This window comes from Stegostoma tigrinum, chromosome 17 (assembly GCF_030684315.1).
Source record: "Stegostoma tigrinum isolate sSteTig4 chromosome 17, sSteTig4.hap1, whole genome shotgun sequence".
In the NCBI taxonomy this organism is placed as follows: domain Eukaryota; kingdom Metazoa; phylum Chordata; class Chondrichthyes; order Orectolobiformes; family Stegostomatidae; genus Stegostoma; species Stegostoma tigrinum.
The window spans coordinates 42,939,671-42,962,527 of record NC_081370.1 but is presented as its reverse complement, the minus strand read 5'-3'; the positions used below and the strand labels follow the sequence as shown (position 1 = coordinate 42,962,527).

General features: G+C 40.3%; 1 protein-coding gene across 1 annotated transcript in view; it reads right to left on the bottom strand.

The window, feature by feature from the left end:
• Positions 1-21,581, bottom strand: part of rcn1 (reticulocalbin 1, EF-hand calcium binding domain) — a 45,262-nt gene extending 23,681 nt beyond the window's left edge. Inside the window, exons 1-3 of the mRNA XM_048545108.2 lie at positions 21,399-21,581; positions 21,063-21,310; positions 6,579-6,772 (exon numbers count right to left, since the gene is read on the bottom strand). Coding sequence (XP_048401065.1) covers positions 6,579-6,772; positions 21,063-21,283 — 415 coding nt within the window. The 5' untranslated portion in view covers positions 21,284-21,310; positions 21,399-21,581. The remainder of the gene's footprint in view (positions 1-6,578; positions 6,773-21,062; positions 21,311-21,398) is intronic.
• Between the last annotated feature and the right edge of the window lie 1,276 nt (positions 21,582-22,857).

The following is a 22,857-nucleotide window of genomic DNA, read 5'->3' as shown; positions in this document are numbered from 1 at the left end:
GTCTGACAATTGACAATGGTTTCATAGTCATCAGAAGATTCTTAATTCTAGATTTATTTTTTCCAAAATATGTATTTTCTAACGGCACTACTTCACAACTTTCAGGCATTTTAGCTCAAGGCATATTCTCAAAGATCCATCCTTCATTCTGTTATTTAACTACACTGGTTTGTGTGCTCCTATACTCTTTTATCATGGTTCTATCTTGCTCAGTCTTGTCCAGCTCAATTTTCAATTTGGCTCTCGGGTGGATACTGCACTTGTGCTGGATCAGTGGGCAGGCTTGAGTTCTCCATCAAATGCAGTTTTGTAAAACCTTCCTTGAAACTGCCAATTTTGTCAAGACAGTCTGGATATTTCAATGCTAAGCCATGAATTGAACTGATGGAAAAAAGTTTTGAGCTTGATTAGTTGTCTAATTTCTAACAGGTTCCATGGATTGTGCCTAGTGTTAGGTCACAACATATTGTTGAACTTAAAATTGCTGTCTATTTCCCTGTACATTTTTGCATTTTACATTAATAAAATCACTTTATATTAAAGCAAGAAAACAATTTGCAGTTTTAGATTCTACATAAGTTCAAATGAAGTTCTCCAAAGGGAGAAATATTGAGGTTAATGGTGGCAGGGAGGGGTGCGGTCGAAAACATCAGGAAATGTGCCAAAACTAGTCAATATTCAGTTGCAGCGCTCCTTGTGAAACGCTTTAATCCATCAAATGACCTGAATTTGTGCATTTTCAATTTTCATTTTTCATTTTATATAAGCACCAGGATTTATAGGTGGTAATCTATAAAAAAAAGCAGAAAAAATTATCAATCTTGACATTCCGGGATAATGGATTCTTACTGCCCCTTATTAGTGAATAGAAATGCATGAATGGAGTTATAGAATTTGATAACAAGGCAGGAATGGTTTGAAGTTATGTTCTTAGCATCACAGCAATTCCTTCTAGTAAGATTTCTCTAAAGAATGTCAGGAGTAGTGTTGGGTATTACTATCTTAGTTTCAGGCTGACTGAGGCCACTGACAATTGACTTAATGCGACCTTAACTTCCTGACCAAGGAAGGGCAAGTCATTTCGGTGTCAAAAGTTAAAACGGGGTTAACTGGCATTAATGACAGGACTGTTGTTTGCAAATTGGACACAGCTTTCTGTTGACAAGTTTGATTCCTCCACACTAGAATTATTTAAGATGTTCCACTTAATTTGTACTTATGATACCACTTGTTCAAAACTAAATGGAGATCAACTATTATCTCAGTGACTGTGAATTATAGAGATAGAATTAAAATAAGGAAGCATAGCTTGGATTATTTAAGCAGTATCAGGTTCGTATTAATTCAACTTGAAACCTTATGTCCAGGGACTGTTTATATCCTTAAACTGGCCAACACTTAAAGGACACAGAAAATCCAAAAAACAACTTAAAATAAGAACAACAAAATACAAGCATGATAGGCAGTAAAGAACATAAATGGCCATTCAGCCCACTGAATTGTCTATTCTTATCCAATTAACTTAGCTGAGCCTACTGCTGTATTTGGGGCTTGTTTAAAAAGTTTTCTTTTCATCACTATTCTGTGCTTAACTCTATTTTGAGGCAATATTCCAACTGATTCACCTTTTAAAAATCATGCTCAGGACATGGGCATCACTGGCAAGGACTTACTGCCCAATCCCAAACTGCTCTGTGATGATGGTGATCGGCCATCTTCAAGAACCATTGAAGTTTTCCTGCTGAAGATGCTTTAGGTAGAGGGTGCAGTGATTTTGACTCAGTGACAATGAAGGAATGGAGATATATGAACATGTCAAGATGGTGTGTGACTCATCATAAGAGAAGTTGGAACTGTGTCTCCATGCTGCCCTTAAGGGTTTGTTCAGATAACAGAGGTTAAATGTTGCTGTACATCTTGTAGGTGACACTGTTATGACCAGACCCACGGTGAGGTTCTATCACCCTGTTCCAGTTCTAGGTAGAACACACTAATTCATTCATCTGCTCAGTTGTTCATAACCAGGTTATTTTAAAATGGATCCCTTCCCATGTGGATATTTTACTCTGAAACTCAAATGAAATTATGTTTTTAAACAAGCTAACTTAGCCATGTTTTCTAAAAGTAATAAAGAATTAGTTTGTTAATTACTAATTGGGAGTAGAATTAGTAACACAAATAAAATGCTCAGATTAGAGGTAAAAGGAAAAACCAAAAGATAAAAGTTATATAAAATTTATAGATCAGTCTTTGAATTGTCTATGAAGAATGGCGAATTGAGCTTTGTGACTGTTGCGGTGACATTACCAGTTACATTGCCAATTACCTCCATCAGTCTGTTCAGTGACCCTCAACATCATGGATACCGTTACCCATTCTCCAGAGGCTGTTCCCTTAATAACTATATCCAAACTGTGCATATTTTTTAACTTGGCATGGTCAGTTCATTGAAATCCAGTCAGACAAAGGCTCAAGTTTCATGTCCAAAATACTCCAGGAAGTCATAGGTAACGTGGGCATGACCCCGTGGAACTCTTCAGCAAATTGCCCACAGTCACAGTATTATAGTGGGATCACCAGACCCAAAAAGCGATGATCAGGTCAAATTCCTTTGGGTACCCCCTGACAAGGAAAAAGGACTAGATTTTCCCTCTGTTAACCAGCAGGGCCTCACCCAGTGAGTCCACCAATTTTACTCCATTTGAATTAGTTTATGGGCACCAAGTGTTAGCCTCAAATGAGTCATGAAGAGGATCAAGAGAAAAAGGAGGAAGTCTCCATATTAGATTACACAGTAGACTTCTGTGAGTGTTTCTCAAGAACCTGTGAAGTGGCCTGAGAACACTTGAACATCTCCCAAACAGTGCGGAAACAAAATGTAGACAGACATGCCAGGGCCCAGATCTTTCAACCAGGGGATTCCTACCAGAACCAGGTGAAACTTTAAAGGGCCAGTTCAGTGTTCAAATAGAGTGGCCAATAGAGATCTTACTATCTGGTTAATTCTTCTCCTGTTAGTAATAAATAAATTCATGCTTTTTACTAATTCATGAAAATGCGCTCATTTTGGCTCATTTTAAAACGTAAGTGTATTTGGGGCTGGGAGAAAGGTATTCACAAGGGAAAGGATCTAACCAATGGGATGGGTGACTGTAGAAGTGGAGCCAGTTTATTCCTTCTGACCTGGGAGCTTAATAGTTTGCGGTAACTTGTCTGGAACCGTACTGATTTGAAGTACCTCACTCAGGATCTGGCCATAAGAGTACATAATGGTCAACATTTATTTCCCCAATAACCCATTCTCATGCTTGAAACAGGCTTGGATTTTAATATTTGTAGGACACCTGGAACATGATTAATGGAATAACTCCAGTAGTGCTGTGGGACAAAATTGTCCTCAAGTGGACTAGCTGTAGCTACAAGGCAATGAGAAAGAAAATATATCATCGCAGTTCTTTCCCGAGAAGAAATGGTAGTTGCTATGCCTTGTTAAATACCTGATGAAAGAGTATTCTTTCCCATTGGTAAAAAGAGATTAAGTAGCAAGCATGTGATTTTCTTTACTAATTACATACCTAGAAATTACAGCTGATTATATTAGCAACTGAATGTTTAAGAAGCATGGAATTCCTGAGTCCTCAATATTATCACAGATATTATTCATTTCTGAGTGGTTAATATTGTGATTGAAATAATGGAAAGGGTGCTGTAATCTAAACCTATTAGATATTCAGCGGCCACGATTACCAACTTTAGACATTAATAATCAATTTTGGAGAATTTTATTGCTGTTTCAGTCACCAGTGTGTACATGGTATAATGTCATCACACAAGGATCTCCACTGGTGCTGATTCAATTCCCAAGAGACTTACTGGTAGTTTGCAAAGACTTGTAGCTAATACAATTTACTCATTTTCAAAAGGAACCATTAATTTAGTGAATGGAAACCACTCATCAAATTTAATGAATATGACACATACTAGTTCAAGGTGACGGTGGGTTTTAGTACAAAACATACAAGTACACAAACTGGATCAAATTCAAACATGGCAAACCCTTCAGAGCTGAGTCAAGATACAGCATTTTCAGACGATGGAGGCTTCAGATTATTCTTAAACAAGTGCATGAATAGAATCTGAATGTAAACTTCTTCCAGTCTTGAGGATATTGGGTGGAATCATGTAGGTGTCTCACAATGTTGCTTATGGTGAGATTTGTGGCAGAACAGGGTGAGAGGCCTGCTGAGGCCAATTCTAATGCCTCATCCCAACTTTGATGCTTTTCATAGTGAAATGGCAAGTATTCAGCTCACTGCTTGCCCTGCAGATGCTCCATGCTGGACACCGGGCACTAACATCTTAGGGCATGCTGTATGAGCACCAGCCATATGCACCTCACATCGACAAACACTGGCATCCAACATGTGTCAGCCTCTAAAATCTCTCATGGCTCATCTCTGATCCATTTACAGGATGCTTCTGCACTTGGGTTGCACTGGAAACTGTCATTGTAATGCTGCAGTAAGGACACCGTGCATTCAGGGACATGTACATTGCTCAAAGACTGGGCCAGGCTGCATCTCCACGCTCTTTTCTCACTGTCATAGCACTCATTCACTCTTGGTCTACTGAATGTTCGCAGCATCCCAGCCTTGCCTTTTTGTACTTTACCCCATCAGACATGCACGACTTACATTTCCTCGGTCTTGCCTTATAGTTTAGTAGACATACAAAGCCAGGAAATGTGTCATGCTTGTCAGCAGGCCTTAGTCAAGTCAAGGGGAATAGCCTTCACTCAAGGATTCCCAGCAGACACCAGTCCAGTGCCTTGGGAATGGTCAGTTAGCTACTCGGGGCCGTCAGAGCCAGGATGCTGTTCACATAAGGGGTGAGGAGCTGAGTCTTTCTGCCCCAAAGGGGACTGTTTCCTCCAGGAATAAGAGAGATGGATATTAAGGAAGATGATATTGGGTGGCACAGCTGTTACTTTTGGTGCAAATGGTCAGCGAGTGGGTAAGTAGGTCTGCTGGCATGCAGAGGGAGTGCTGCTGGGTTGGGGTCAGTGGCAGTGCGTGGGGAAGATGTTGCATTTCTTGTGAACTTTTAATGATGTTGACCTATAAAACAGCTAAATGAAACCACTCCGCTGCCTAGCAACTTGTACATGCAGTTAAATTGACCTTGCACCATATCCAGGGGGTGGTTTGCTGCCACTAGCCACTTTAGGTGCAGAGTTCTAGCGGGCTTAGTCAGTCTCATGTAGTGGAGGAAAACCACTTTCAGGCCCAACTAACAGGCTGTTGAATAAGAACTAGTAAGGACCTAGTTAAGGCTTACATTGATCAGATAGACACTGCCACAGAAAATGATAAGGACCTAGATGTCAGGTCATTCTTCTCTGAAATCCAAAGCTGTTTTGTCTATAAATGCACATGACAACATCCTAGTGGTGATGCCTAAAGCTCTCTCAGTATTAACCCGTTCAGACCACTACACCTGTTCCACAAATTTGAATGCTTGCACCCAGGTTTACAAAGGAAATAGCTTATCCAAACTTGCTGCACTATGTATCCTGATAGATAGAGCGCCACCATGGCAATTTACAATGCAAATGTAAAAATAATGGCAAGAATATTTGACTTCAAGATGCATGCCAAATTATGGTATGTGAGCTCTGTACTAATAACTCTTAACCTCTCGTCTTTCCCATCCTCTAACCTAATTTTACACAAATATTACATTTGATTTTGACTCACTATTGTAAGACAGATTATATCATAACACCAGCCACTCCACCTAATTATTGTCTGTATTAATCCAGCAGTCCAGAGCTTTGATTGATATTTGTGTTTGATGAAAGACTTGTACATATAGTTTGACATCTTTAGACTGGACTGTTCCATCACACACCTAAGCAACTTTTTACATTCTGCTCTCTGAAAACTTGAAATTACCTGAACTTGGCTGCTCATGCTCGAACTCACATTGAATATTGTCCCATTGTTGCCCACTGTATGACTGTGGCTCCCAATCAAACACAGCGTCAGTTTCAAAATTCTCATCCTTGTCTTTAAACACTTACACATCCTCAGTCCTCCTTATTACAGAAATGTCCTTTAATTCTCCCCCCACCTGCAGAGATACCTGCACTCATTTAATTCTGGCTTTTTGAGAATAGTCACTTTAATCTCACATATTTGATGACTGAGTTTCAGACGCCTCGGCTCCAAGCTCAGGAATTCCCTTTGTCTCGCCTCTTCTCCTTTAAAATTCTCTTTTGATTTACTTTTATTATTTTATCAATTTTATCAATTAAAATTTAATTTTTATTTGCAATGCTTCTCTGAAGTGTCTTGGAATTTTTCTTATATTAAAGCCATTAAAAAAAAATAGCTTGTTGTGGTGGTCATGGGATTTTAACTCTTATACCCATGAGCTCCTTGGTAGATTTCCAGAATCACTAACATCCACTGAATACCCTTAATCCAAATCATATTATAAACTTTATATTTACCATGTCCATTCAGACAGTACTCAACAGATTCACAGACAGGAGTACTGGCCCACATTACACATACCAAGGTAGTAGCCAAACGTCGCCTTTTTGTATTCTTCCCAGGAAATTTTGTCGTCTTTGTTCAGGTCATAGTCCCTCCACACTTTCGCTACATTTTCATAAATATAACGCTTCTGCACTCGTATAATCCATGCCTTCAGTTCTTCAGTGGTTACAAACTGATCCTGGTTGGCGTCTATCCTTTCCACAATTTTTCTGAAAAAATACACAAAAAGCTTTGCACTTTGAGTATTACACAGACATGACACCTACCCTCAGAGAATCCCACCCAGACCCATCCCCCTATAACTCACCTAATTTACACATCCCTGAACACTGTAGGCAATTTAGCATGGCCAATCCACCTAACCTGCACATTTTTGGACTGTGGGAGGAAAAAGGAGCACTCAAAGGAAACCCATTCAGACGTGGGGAGAACATGTAAACTCACACAGACAGTTGCCCAAGGGTGGAACAGAACCTGGTTCCTGGCGCTGGGAGGCAGCAGTGCTAACTGCTGTGCCATATATGAAGCTCAAGTACCACAATTCCATTCAGATTTTCAGGAAAAGTGTAAACTAGTGGTCTTGTTTGTTAATTTATGGCCCTTTTATCACAGCAACTGATCTTTAGTTCTTACCTTTGGGCCAAAGTGCCTGTTTCCACACTGTAGGGACTCTATGGTCTATGATCTTTGATCAGTGCTGAATTTCTTTTGATCATTTCAGATGGCGAAAATGGTAACAAGAAGTAGTTATACAATGAAATGGAGATTCAAGTATTGCACTGGGGCGGACAAGGTCAGAAGTCACACGACACCAAGTTATAGTCCACTAGGTTTATTTGAAATCACAAGCTTTCACAGTACTGTTCCTTATTCTGGTGGAGTGAAGAGAAGTACACAGGCGTAGAATTTATAGGCAGAAATATCAAAAGATCGTACAAATGGTGTGAGCAGAGTGTCCACAGGCAGAATAACAAGTCTCTGCAGGTGATCAAAAATGTCAAGATGGTGAGAGTAAAGTGTCACCAGCTGAACAGCAAGTGAAGGCAGACCTATGATCCCATTAATTGAGACAGAGAGATAATTGCAAATGATAAAAACAAAGTGGTGCTAGAAATAAACCAAATAGCTGGAAAAACATGATAGATACAAGAGTTAACAAAGTGTGGAGCTGGATGAACACACAGGCCAAGCAGCATCTTAGGAGCATGAAAGCTGATGTTTCGGGTCTAGACCCTTCACCAGAAAAAGACTTTTCTGATGTTCATCCTGCTGTGTTCATCCAGCTTCACATTTTGTTATCTCAGATTCTCCAGCATCTGCAGTTCCCATTATCTCTGATCACAGATATAAGAGTTGCATGCCGAGGGTCTAACCAAAGTAGCAAAAAATCCAAAACTAATTAAGGTAGAGAGATCATAACAAGTTACCAAGGTGATGGTGTCAAAACAGGGCAATAAGGGAGACTACACAATAACAACTTACCATCTCTACCTAAGTAAAACTCCCCGAGGTCCTACACTAGAGCTTCAGCAAATAAAACTTGCCATTTAGCCACATTGAGATTTCCGAACAGGTAACTAAAATTCTGGTGAAAGAGATGGGTTTTCAGAAGCATTTTAACAGAGAGAAAAAATACAGAGACAGAATTGAGTAGGGAGGGAATTCAGGGCATTAAACTTATGCAATCAAAACAATTAAAGTCAGGGATGCACAAGAATCAGAATTGCAATAGCAACCAAAATAAAAGCTTTCATTTCAATTGCTCTTTTTGCAATCTATGGATATTTGAAAATCTGCTGCCAATTAAGCACTTTGAAATGTTATGTGGTGAATGGGTCCTCCAGTTTTGTGCAGAGTAAATTCTGGAAAATGGCACAGCGTTACTGACCAGGTCATGTGCTGTAGTGATTTTGGCTAAAAAATAAATCCTGGAACTGCCTCCCGAACAACATTGTGGCTTTACCTACGACACATGGACTGCAATGGGTCAAAAAGGCAGCTCGCCACCACCATCTCAAGGGCAATTAGGGTTGTGTAATAAATGCTAGCTCAGCCAAAGCCCACGTCCCCTAAATTCATTAAAAATGTAGGCATTGATTTCAAAAGGAAATTGGAAATTTCAGGGACACAAGTGTACAGCAGGGATGAGACCAACTAGTTTATTTTGCAGAGATTTGGCAAGAATGCGAAGGGCAGAGGCCTCCTCTGTCCTGTAAATAACTTTGCACAATTTAAAATTCCTTTCATTTGCAGCAGTGAATAGCAGCTGTACAATGGAACAGGTTATATCTATACAACAATTTAAATTTCAAAACAGTTCGCAAGAATGCTTGAAAGGAAATTAGGTGCCAGGCAATGGTTAGGACAGATGGCCATGATCTCGGAGAAAAAGGTAGGTTTTCAAGAGCACCTTAAAGGAATTGAGAGAAAGGTAGAGATTTTGAAAAAGGTTCGGGAAGGAAAATACAAAGCAAAGGGCAAAGACAGATGAAATTATTAAATATTAGGATTGACTGGAGAGATTGAAACCATGTCTAACCTCAGCCATTCCTTGAAGCCAAGCACATTGGATGGCGGTTTTAACCACATTACTGGATTGGCAATCTAAGGCCTTTAGAGATATAGGTTCAAACCTCACCACTGTCACTGACAATTTGCATTTAATTAATTAATTAATTTAATTTGGAATAATGAGCTATTATCAGTGAAGGGGACCATAAAACTACCAGACTGAGGCAGGAGAGATGCTATTTTTATCTGATCTGGCCTATGTGGTGTGTGTCCAGCTTTATAACAAAGTCTATAGTCGCTGGAATGGCCTGGCAAGTTACTTAAATCTATTCAAAAAGGCAGTACACAACCGTTTTCACCAGAGTAATTCAGAATAGGCAATAAGTGCAGCTCTGCCAATGAAATTCGGGTCTCCTGATTTTTTTTTCTTTTAATCATTCATGGGTTGAGGGCATTGCCACCAAGCCAGCATTTATTGTCCATTCATAGTTAACCACATTGTCCTGGGCCTGGAGTCACATGTAGACCAGACCAGGTAAGACTGGCAATTTCCTTCCTGAAAGGACATTAGTGAACCAGAGGGGTTTTTTCAACATTTGGCAATAGTTTCATTGTCATTGTTAGACTCATAATTCCAAATTTTTAAATAGAATTCAAATGCCACCATCTGCAACGAGAGGGTTCAAACCTGGGTCTCCTGAACTTTATCTAGGTCTCTTGAATAATAATCCAGTGCTAATACCATTATGCCATTCGCCTTCCCAAATAGGGGAATGAATAAAATCAGACATGCCAAAGTGCTCTTTTAGTACAGTGGTAGTTACTGTACCTCTCAGCCTGGAGGCCTGGGTTCAGGTGTCACCTTCTCCAAATTATGCAATAACATCTCTGAATAGGTTGATGAGAAAATGTCTAAAGTTGTCCATATATAACCAATGTTGCATCTGATCCCATTGGTTTCCTCAACAAGCACGTAGTTTTAAAATTCTGCCAATTATTTCCCTTCCGTTTTGACTTTCACCAAGATTTAAAGTGTTTCCGATCACAGAATTATAAAGACTAGTTTTGCAATTCTTGCTAATGAGACGTTTTTGAGAATATCCAAACTATACTGAGAAAGCTGGATGACATAACCTTGTTATGTTATGAACAATCTCCCTTAATTCAAGATTAGATGGACTGTTTTGGAGAGGTGGGTGGGACTTCCTGCAGAATCTACCCAGAGACAAGCCTTTCTGACCTGGTGTCAGCGGCCCAGGTCAAAACCTAACTGACAGTAAAGTACACACAACAGTAGGATGAATGCGGTGTCAGGGCAAGAAATTGAAGAAAAATAGCTATAACCAGTCCTTGGCCAGGCAGAAACAAGGGCTGCTTTTAGGTTAATTAACACACAGTAAGGATGGAATCCCTGTTCAGGCAAACAAGAATGTGAAGAGTTAAAGATTACAGAATCCCTGGAGGGTCTTTGCAACAGGAGTCAATTGCTAATGCTTACAATGTTGTTTGAAGGGAACATTTTTTTTAAAAAGAAAGAAGGACATTGGAATACTCACCCTTGTGAAGCATGGAGAAAAGATTATATTAAATCCAGGAGGAGTTTTGGATTTTAATCACAAGACAACATGTCTATGGAGCATTTGATGCAATATTTAAAGGTGGCATTGGGTTTTCAATTGTGTTCACAAGTTAATTGGGACTATCTTTTCTGTAATTATGCAGATTAGCTGCATGCTAGGAAATGTTTAGTTGATTTTGGATTTTATGTTAAGATTTTTACTGTAGCAAACAATCTAAAATCAAAGTTTGAGCAGATTTGTAGCACGGGTTCTGGATGTGGTTGCAGATATGCTCACCGAGCTAGTGGGTTTGGTCGCAAACATTTCATCACCCTGCTAGGTAACATAGTCTGTGCACCTCTAGTGAAGGGTCGGTGTTCTGTTCCGCTTGTTATTTATGTGCATCAATTTTTGGAGTCTTTGATACCATTTCTGGTTCTGTTTCTGGATGTTTGTACACAGTGTCTAATTCAATGTGTTTGTTGATGGAGTTCCAGTCAGAATACCAGGCCTCCAGGAGTTCCCTGACATGGGTTTGTTTGGCTTGTGAAATTATGGATGTATTGTCCCAGTCGAATTTGTGTCACTCATTGTCCATGTGTAGTGAAACAAGTGAGAATTGGTTGCATCACTTGGTGGTTTGTGTATCCATATTGTCAGTTTTCTTTTAGGTTTGGCCTATGTGGTGTTTCTCACAGTCCCCGCATGGTATTTTGTGTAATATACCAGTTTTGCTGGTTTTCTCGCTTCTATGGACTCCCCAAGGTACAAACTGGGGTCCCCCTCAGACCCATTGTCTCACTACTAGCACACCAACATACCGACTTGCTGAAGAACTACAACAGAAATTGAAACACTTAGTGGACAACACCACCCACTCCATCAACTCATCCCAAGAATTCCTCAATATTATCAAGGACACCAGGATAGATAAGAACAAGGTGATGATATCCTTTGACATAACAGCACTATTTACATCCATAAACATTGACCTAACCAAAGAGACAACTGCCACCCTAGGCAGGCACCCCAGGACACCAACAACATCAATAAGGATACCACCATGAAACTACTAGATCTGTGCCTCACAACCCACTTCACCTTCATCGACGGCATATACAAACAACTCAAAGGAACACCAATGAGATCCCCAATATCAGGACTGATTGCAGAAGCAGTAATGCTAGAAGGGACAGCACTCCCCACTCTGCAACCCAAACTTTGGGTCCGATATGTAGATGACACCTTCATGATTATTAAATGCACAAAACTAGAAGAAGCCCATTGACACATAAACAACATCCTCACTGGGAGAATATTCACAAAAGAAGAACAGAACAGCAACTGACTACCCTTGCGAGACATAATGATAGAATGTAAGAACAACGGGGAACTCCAGATTAGTGCGTATAGAAAGACTACACATACGGACCAGAAATTCAATTACACTAGCAACCACCCCAATACCAACAAACAGAGCTGCATCAGGCCACTATTTAAATGAGCCACACACATTGCAGCAATGTGGAAGTACACAAAGCAGAACAGGAGCGCCTACACAGAGTCTTCAAAAGGAACGGATATCTGAAAAGCACAATCCACCATTTCCTCTGAGTCAGACCACAATGGGAAGACACAACATGACCAGACTCACTAATCATGCTACTGTACATAAGGACATCTCAGAGATGACCACAAGACTCTTCAGACCTCTAGGTATCAGGGTTGCCCACAACCAACAATCACCCTATGACAGCTACTGACGAACATAAACAATTGCATACCCAAAACCCGCAAAACTGGTGTAATATACAAAATACCATGCAAGGGCTGTGAGAAACATTACACAATCCAAAACTGAAAGAAAACTGACAATACAATTACACAAACACCAACTAGCCACCAGGAGACACAACCAATTCTCATTTGTCTCACTACATTTGGACAACAAGGGACACTAATTCAACTGGGACAACACATCCATAATTGCACAGGCTAAACAGAGACACACACAAGGGAATTCCTGGAGGCCTGGTATTCTATACCTAGCAGGGTGACGAAACATTTGCAACCAAACTCACTGGCTAAATGAGCATGTCTACAACCTTGTGTAAAATCTAGTCATGTGATTCTTTGCATAGGTTCCTGTGACACTTCTAACTCTTTTTAAAAATTATTGGTCTCTACAGGAGTCGTAACAACTTGTCATCCACAAATTTATCTGTCATAATGAATATGTATACGGTCTTCTAGAAAATATACTCATCAGAATTAAAGTATTTATCATTGACAAACATGTCTCATTATCAAACATCAAAGAGTTAAATGCAATGTGAGGTTTTGAACTTTCCCACTGCACTAGCACAGCAAATTTTTTTAAGAAGTCAGAAATATAAATGAAATGGAACAAACTTGCTTCTTTAAAATTGCTTCAAAACATCATCAACAGCAACAAAGGGGTTGAAAAGGATAAACACGTACAATGGAATTCTAGTTCCATCCAGCCAGTTGCGATGGAGTGGGTATGAGTGTATAAGGTTGAAAGGGCCACATAAATTATAGCAGACATGAGCCAAAAACTTATTTAGTATTGTCAACATTTACGATGCGAAGAAAAATTGCAAGTTAAACCATGGGTCTTCAAGTGCATTGAGTTGTCAAGGAATGAAGAGTGCTTGGTTAAGTCATCAAAAGGTTAGAAAATTTGTTCTATATCAAAATGCACACAAAAAAAATCAACACGTAAGTGTTAACCCATTGCACTGCATGATAGAAATGAAGTGGTTTGCATATAGTGCAAAAGAAGTTACAGAATTAATGACATGGAACTAAGAATAGGCACTAAAGAGCTTTATATTTTGGCTAAGGACACTAAGTTGATTACTGTAACCTAATACGTACAGCTCTAAGTCTCATTTTGCTGAATAATCAGAGAATGCATAACACATGTGTCACAAGAATATCTTGTTATACTGGTGCCATACTTCTAACTGTAAGCTCATATTTCTATCTTCTTCTAATATAGATGTGGCACAGTTGCACAGCAGAGCTTACAGCAAGTGTTCTACTTTGAAGGATGACTCAAATTTATGTACATGAATTCAGAATCTTTGACGCTTCATCCGCATTTTGGTCTGATTTTGCATCAACACTCAAGTAAACAAATTCAAAATCCTTGCTGGACTTGACTCCAGAACAAGTAGCTTGGGATCCCCATTAGAAGATAGCTTCATTCCACATTAGATTCACCCAACTTTGCTCTCAACTAAAGTCTCAGCCTGACTTATTATTGTTGTGAATATAACCTAAGTCTCTGGATTTGGAGACTATTACTGAGTAGATGGCTGCAGCAAAAGCAAAGTGGATATCTTTGAGGCACCCCAAACATATGCATGCCAAGTTTTATTCTAAATCAGGCTGTGAGTTGCAAACATGCCATCGTGAAGACAGGAATCATCAATTTTTCCATTCATTCTGAAAAAATAGTGTACCTGTTTATATTAGTAACACACTGCAATGTTATGGACAATTATGCAACTTTTTCTGCAGAATATAAAACAAGCACAATGCTAATGGTTATACAATGGAGGTCATTCAATCCAACATATTCATACCAGCTCTCAAGAGGAGTGAGTCAATTAGTTGTATTTTCTTACTTTTCCCAATGTACCAGATTTTTTTTTCAGACAATTATCCAATTCCCTTCTGAAAGCCACAAAGCAACCTGTCTCCGTCTCACACTCAGGCAGTGCGCTCGAGAGCCTAAGCACATGTTGTGAAGAAATGTTTTTTCTCATGTTGCCCTTTGTTCTTTTACCATTCACCTTAAGTCAGTGCCCTCTGGTTTTCGACACTGTCACCAAGGAAAGCTGGTTTCCCCTATGTACTGTGTCCAGATCCATTAGCCTTCTTGTCTCTAAGAAGAACAACTTCAGCATTTTCAATCTACTATTGAACTGAAGACCTTCATCCTTGGAACCATTCTCATAATTCTTTCCTGCATCCTCTTGAATGTTTTCATATCCTTACTATTGGACACGTTACTCCAACTCACACTGAATTAATATTACTTAAAGATTCATTATAGCTTCTTTAATTTTGTACACTGTTCCCATTAGTGTAGGACCTCAAAGTGTCTTATTGACTAATTCTCAGGGTTCTAGGCATTGTTTGAGTCAAACTAATCAAAATCTTTCCCAAGAAGTAATGGTGCATTATTGCTTGTTCAATGGTGATGGTCAATGAGAAGGTGACAAACGTTGAATTTGTTCTAACATACAAAATAATGCATTTAATTTTTTATCTTAAAGAATATTTGCAGGAAATAACAGAAGAATCGGGGGGTGGGGCAGAAGGTGCAGGTAGTGCCAAAGTGGTAACGTCACTGATCCAGTAATCCAGAACAGATCAGTGGGCACTGGTTCATATCTGACTTGAATACATCAAAATCTGGAATGTAAAGCTAACATAATGGCAATCATATAACCACCATCAAGTGTCATAAGAATCCATCTGGCTCATTAATATTCTGTAGGGGTGGACATCTGCCATCTTTGCCTGGCTTCACTTAGTGTGACTGCAAACCCACAACAATGTGATGGACTCAACTGCCTTCTGGGCAGTAATGCAGACCTAAACAATGGCATCAACATTCCATGAACAAATAATAAAAAAAAATTGCAAGATCTACATCTAGCCTCATTGGATCGTTGAGAGTGAGAAATATTGGAAAATCCAATGTCTCAAAATGAATTTCCACTAAGGGGTATGTATGGCTCTCCGCTATTCATTGCGCCCAGTTGATCCAAACACGAAGTCAGTGAAACTTCCTTCTTAATTCACTTATGGTGAAAAAGCACCTTGAACATGATTACACAATATCACAGGTCTCATCTTGAAGGAGGAGAGCATAACAGGGAACCTCCAAAACACCATAATCCTCAAGAAAAGAGATAAGGCCAATTCCAGTAACTACATCCCTGCTGTCAACCACGGGGAAGATCCTTGCAAGAACTCTCCTTAATTACCTCCTTTCAGTGGATGAAGACATCCTCATAAAACTACAGTGCAGATCCCACCCAAACAGGCACTGTGGCCATGATCTTCACAGCAAGGCACATCTAAGAAAAGTGCAGGCAGCAGTAGCAACCTCCACATATTGCTTTCTTTGACCTGATAAAGGCCTTTGGGTAGCATGGTAGCTCAACAAATAGTACTGCTGCCTCACAGTGCCATGAATCCAGGTTCAATTCCACCCTTGGGAAATCATCTGTGGGGAGTTCGCACATTCTTTCTATGTCTGTGCCAGTTTCCTCCAGGTGCTCCAACTTCCTCACACAGTCCAAATTTGTGCAGGCTCGGCAGGCTGGCCATGCGAAATGCAGGGTTACAGGGTAGGGTCTGGGTTTGGGTGGGATGCTCATTGGAGGGTCAGTAAGGACTACATGGGGTGATTAGCCTGCTCCCACACCGTAGGGATTGTATGGTTCAGCTCTGTCAACCAAGAGGGCTGATGAAGCGCCTGCTCAAATTTTAGTGCCTGCCAATTATTGTCACCATTCTGTCTGCTGTACAATGGAACGGAAGCTGTCCTCCTCACTAATCAATCCACCACAGACCCAATACTTGCAGAAACTGCGGCTATCAAGGCAACACTCTTCTTCATCTCTTCAGATGCAACACACAGTCCACACCCTTGAAAATTCTTGCTGATGCGGAGTTAATCTACAGGGTGAGAGGAAAACTGTTCAACCTGCATCATCCCAGCGTTACCAACCTTCCTGTATGCGGAAAGACAAGGGCAATGATACCTTGAATTCTTTGAAAACTATCACCAGCACCGCTTGCATAAAGTCATGCAAGTCCATTGGCAGAATAAGCACTCTAATATCATTATCTTTTCTTAAACCAACATTCCCAGCAACAGGGTGCTGGTTAAAGTCAATGAGCTATGCAGAGAGGCTATGTCAACCATGTGCCTGACACAAGACTTCCAAAATTAGCTCTCTACACAGATGAGGGCAAAGGAAACACTTCAAAAAGAGTCTTCAAAGCCTCCTTGAAATAATGCAATATCCCCAATAGCTCATGGGAACTTCTAGGCTAAAACCACCCAAATTGGAAAAGAAGCACCTTTGACAAGCTCAGCAGAAGGTCAAGCACAAACAGAAGAACAATGCAAAAACCCAAATGTCCCACCTCCCCACTTCAGCAAACACCACTGCCCTAATGAGGTGTTGAGGAAGTACGGAGAACAACAGAGAAGATCTGCTGATCCTTCATAAAACTCTGGCAATGCTATAGCTAGACGATTACCTGAAGTTAGATCATTATATCTTAGAAAAGATGTGAAGGTCCTTCAGAGGATGCAGAGGAAATTTCCCAAAGTGGTTGCAGGGAGTGGGAGTTTTAATAACAATATTAGATTGTACATACTGAAGAAGAAAAAGAAATCAAGACTTGACATGATGAGATAAGATAAATGGGGAAAATCTTTCATTAACAACTGGTACAAGGTCTAGGGGCACAGGTTTAAGGTTTTGGGTTAAAAATGCAGGAGGGATATGAGGACGGGATATGAAGGGATATATGAGGGATATATTTTTGCACAATGTGTGGTAATGATCTGGAATTCAAGGGTGATAGAAGCAGAGATATCAATGACGTCAAAGGAAATTGGATGGGCACTTGAAGGAAAGAAACTTGCAGTGCTGCAGGGAGAAAGTGAGGAATGAGATTGACTGGATTGCTGCATGGAGAAGGGACACGAACTCAATGGGCTGTGCTCATTCTGTGCTGCACTGGCTCCATGATTCTACAATGAACACTCCCAGCTATTGGTCTCTGCAACCTCACTCAATTTTACACAAAAGAAAGAGAATTTTCCTATGGCTATAAAAAATAGTAGCATCCAGAATTGGTTTAACACCTGCAACAAAATAGCAGATAGAAGAATGATCATGACTTCATTAAGGGTTAGTTCACTAGTGACATCAGTACAAAGAATGAATTGCATAGAAAAGCTTTTTGTAATCTCACGACTCCCAATGAGCTTTACAGCTGTTGCGGACTTTTGAAGGGGAGTCAGTTTGCCCACTCCACATGATATCAACTTGCACACGGCAAGCTCCCAAAACACCAATTTGATAATGACTAAATAATCCATGTCTAAAGATTGTTTCTGTGGAATAAATATCCGCCAGAACACCAGACAGAACTTCCCTGCTGCTCAAAGTAGTACTGTAGGATCTCTTCACTCAACCAAGAGGTCAAAAGTGGCCTTCTGTTTAATATTTCATCTGATAGACTGTACTTCCACAACCCTGCACTGGAATGTCAGGTTGGCTTACATTGTTCAAATCTCTGCCGTTGGATGTGAATCCAGAATTTTTTTGATTGAGATCCAAGTGTAGTACTACTAAGCCATTGTACACAAATCTGCATTCAAACTGCTTGAATAGCCCATAGTCAACAGCATTTAATTTCTCAGATTCCAATGTTGGCTAATTTCATACTTCCAGTACCTACTATTTATTGTGACTAAGCAATGGTACCTACTGTGTTTGCAATGGCCTACTGACCTAAAACGCTTAATCTTTTTGAGTTGTGTTGTATTTTCTTCCTGTCGGTCAGCACAGCAAATTAGTCCTGTAACTGTATGCTAGGGCATTAATTACTTTCTCAGTTTATCTGACTTCAAATGCTACAATTCTTTCACTAGGTTCTACAATATAATGAGGTACTCGTCAAAGAAATATTACATAAAAGAAGTAAATCAGTGACAGACAACATTATTAATTGTCCACAATTAATCTGATCCGAATTATCTTTAGATTATCAATTTGAATTATCTTGTGGTTCAACTTTGTGGTTGTCATGCCAACAGTGTCCATTTAAATAGTGCATTTAATGTAGCAAAACATACATTGTAAGTATTAGAATAGGTTACTAAACTTTGTTTGAAGAAGTAGATTCATAAAAATATCTTAGATGAAAAGGTGGAAAGATGTGGGAATGGAAATCTAGTACTTGGGGTCCAGAAGGCTAACAACACAGCTGCAAATGGTAGCTTAACAAAAAATCAGGGATGCACAAGCAGTCAGAATAAGGGGATTGCAGGGATTTTAGCAAAGTTCACCAAGGAAGAGATTAGAGAACTCAGGAGTGATGAAGTCAGGGAGGGGTTTGAATATTGAAATGAGAAGTTTCAAACTGAGGTGATAGCAGATTCAGATCCAATGTAGGTTACAGAATACATGTGCACCAAAAATTTTATTGTAAATTATTTGGAAACATTGCAAATAATTTCTTGAGGCATACTAGCAGATTCTGGTAATGTACTGTGTCACCCTTATTACAAGTCATATACTGTTTACATTAGCTGAATTGTCTCTTTTCGCTGCAATGAAAAACAATGCATTACCTGAAGATAGTTTGAGTGGTAAATCACGGAAGGGAGAATGAGTACCCCAGAGATATCTAATCTTTAGCCAATCTTTCAAAGTGCGACTTTTTATATGTACACTCTCTAGTTTTAATATCTTATTTTGCAAAGAAGCAACCTTTCTACATCTACCACAATGATATTCAAATCAGACATACATAGAATTTGGATACTTAGTAAATGAAGTGATTCGAGGGTAGTGTCAGAAAGTGGAGTTGACAGAGAAAATCAGCTGTGATGTTACTGAAGGGCATAGCAAGCTCATAGAGCCCAATGGACTGCTTGTGCTCCTAATTATTATCGACACTTCAAATCCTTTCAGATTCTTAAAGCCTCCGTTGAGTCATCTTATTTCTAGAGGGGGGACAAAAAAGCCACATTTTTCTATCTTACAGGTATCAGCCTTTTAAATTAGTCTGTCCCTGGAAATATTAATGAGGTAAGATTGCTTGCAGGCATGACCTAAGACTAATGTTTGCCTAAGTGAAACATGAATAATATTGCTGAGGAGAAAGTTCTACAGAAGTATACGATGACTTCTCACTCATCAGTTAGGCACAGGTTTAAAAGCTGTGGGTGGCATGTCAGCGTCGCACTAAAGGCTTGAATTAATTACAGAGAGGCTTCAGAATTTCCAATCTGCTTCATATGGAAACAGTGTGCAAGGTTGGAAAAGGTGTGTGTCAGATCTCCCACAGTGATATTAAATTCATTTTGCTGAATACTGCAAAATTTAAAGGAAACAATCTCATTGCACAATGCAGTTAAAATTTTGAAACTAATCACTGTACCTATAAATTACTTTCAGCATCTCTCCCATTCCATGTCTTGCACAAGGCTCAGTTCCCTTTATATTCTTCACTCAAATGTGGGCATCACTGTCTTGGTCAGCATTCATTGACCATCCCTAGTTACCCTTGAGAAGGTGGAGCAGAGTTGCCTTCTTGAACTGCTGCAATTTAAATGCTGTAGCTACACCCACAGCATGATGAGAGAGGAAGGACAAAATTTTGACCCAGCAGCATTCAAGGAATGGCAAATGATTTCCAAGTTGGGACAGTGAGTGACTGGAAGCAGAACATCTTGGTGGTGGTGTTCCCATGTAATTGCTGTCCTTGACCTTCTAGACAGAAGTGGTTTTGGGTTTGCAAGGTGCTAATGATAAACATCTATGACCCTCTTTGTAACACTCTAGCCTCAGATTCAAAAAACAATGAGTTCAAACCCCACTTCAAAGACTCCAGCACATCATCTAGACTTGAGGAAGTGCTACACTGTTAGAAATACCCTATTTTGGACAAAACATTAAATCAATACACTAGAAAAACCATGTGAACTTTCCAGAGCTTTTGTCCAATATTTAACCTGTTCTGGATCATTCTCACATTGCTGCCTGAGGAAGTTTACGATTTGGGTCGTGTATTTCCTTAACATTAGGGCAGTGGTTACACTTCCAAGGAAGCGTTCCCCTGTTTGTGAGGAGGCTTTGGGCGTCCTGGGGGCAAGGGGGTTCGATGTATATACGTGATGTCCTTGAAGTTAAGGAGAGAGCCCCCAAAGTACATTCAGAAGCAGTTAGTTACTGGACAGACGCCCACTGCCACGTTTCTGTGTGAGCAAGACATTTCTCTAAAGACACTGCCGGCTGTTCTTTTGGGAATTGTCTCACAGCAGGAGATGGCAAAATGAAACTTGGCGAAGGAGTTTGGAAACTAACTTTGCGCCGTTGTTTTGAAGTAGCAGGATTGATAACCTGACTGTGGTTAGTAACAGTTCACCTGCACGTTTACTGTAAAGTTAACTGGACATAAACTGGTTTATAACTTTAAACGTGTTGATAAACGGAATTTCAATACACTGAAATTAACAGGGAGCTAACCTAACCTCGGCTGCATATTTTAAGCTGGTGAAATTGGCAGCCACAGCTGTTGAGGGGATCTGGATATCCAGTTCAAACTCTCTCACATAGCCACGTCCCAAACTTACCGCAGATTTTCCACGCTCTCCTCCGGGGTCAACTGCTCGAACGACTTGGCTTCTTCCTTGCCCAAAAAGGCCTCATGGTCGTACTGGAAGTTTTCCGAATCGGCGTGCACCTGATCGCTGAGCTGTGGCTCTTGATGGACCCGCTCGTGTCTCAAAGTGGGCTTGGGGCAGCCTCCGGCCACGTAGAGGAGCAACAAATAGAGCAGGCGTGGGTTCCCCATGTTGCAATATCTTGTAACGAATGAAACCTGCAACAAAGATACACACAATTCTACAAACTTCTGGTTTAATCAATCATCACATTTCCTGTAATACTTGGAAGCAAATCTCAAATACCTGTTTGAAACAAGCCCCCCGTTGATACTTTAAGCGACCGCCTCTTTAGAGCTACGCACAAGATTCTGTCCATGTAAGTTACAAAATTATTTCAAACCCGACGGCGAACGCGCCCCCCTGCTCCGCTTCATGTATCGGCCTTTGATGTGGGACTGAGCCACTCAACACTCCGATTGCAGTATAGCCAGCCGAGTGCGGTTTTGTTAAAGGGCTTCCGATTGGGGAGAGGGCGTGTCCCAGTGTCGAGGAGGTTGAATTCGCCACGTTGCAGGGTTGCAAGAGCAGATTTCGTTGACAGCCAGTTTTTAACGCTTTTTTCCTTTAAACCAATCCCTAAGATGCAATCGTTTGTGTCTGTTTTCCAATATGTTTTTGTTCCTTTGCATACCTTCACATGTAAAAGCGAAATAGGATCTTGCGTGGTCACTGTGGAATACTATTTAGATCGCACGCACTCGTGTTACCATCAAGAGCCATTAATTTTTTTTTGACTTTCCATTTAGGAAAATGTTATGTTCATTATTTTTTGGTTGAAGCTCAAACGCCCACAAAAGCCAATATATAAAAGAACTTTGCACATGATCCATATTCTGTGTGACGCCTGAGATATCGTATTCTGCATAGGACATAACAGACACCAGGCGAAGCTACAGATATAAAACAATCTTTAAAAAGAAAGTAGGAGTTGTTAGGCGTAAAAAAGCCTCGTTCAGTTTATCCCACCCCAGGAGTTACATTGTTCACAAGTCGTTAATGTGTCCGAGCAACCAATCTCTTATCAATGAGTCTGCAACGGACACACAGATGAAATGAGGAAAACCCCGAGTGATGGAGAGCTTTGGGTACCATTGATCTAAAGTCACCTGTTCCTCCCAAGCTCACTATACAGTTACAAATAGACTGGACGCCAAAATATATATTTTGTATGAAAGATACCTATACATTTTGCATTTGAGTGTCTCAACAACTACTGCCTGGTATCTCTGACCTCCATAATCATGAAGTACTTCTTTAGGCTAGTCATGGTCCTCATCAATTCTAGCTTCCCAAGCTGTCTCAAACCCCTATAATTTGCCTACCAGCAAAACAGGTCCTCAACGGATGCCATTTCCCTTGCCCTACACTCATCCCCGGAACATCTGGATAACAAGGATACCTATGTCAAGTTCCTACTCATTGACTACAGGTCTGCCTTCAACAGCATAACCCCTACCAGACTAATCTCAAAACTCTGAGACCGAACTTTCGACTCCACCCTGTGCAACTGGATCCTCAGCTTCCTGACCCACAGATCACAATCAGTGAAGATAGACAACAGCACCTCCTCTATGATAATTTTCAACACTGGTACCCCACAATGATGCATTCTCAGCCCACACTGTAGTTCTCGTACACCCATGACTTTGCAGCCAAATTCCGTACGAATGCCATCTACAAGTTTGTTGATGACACCACCATG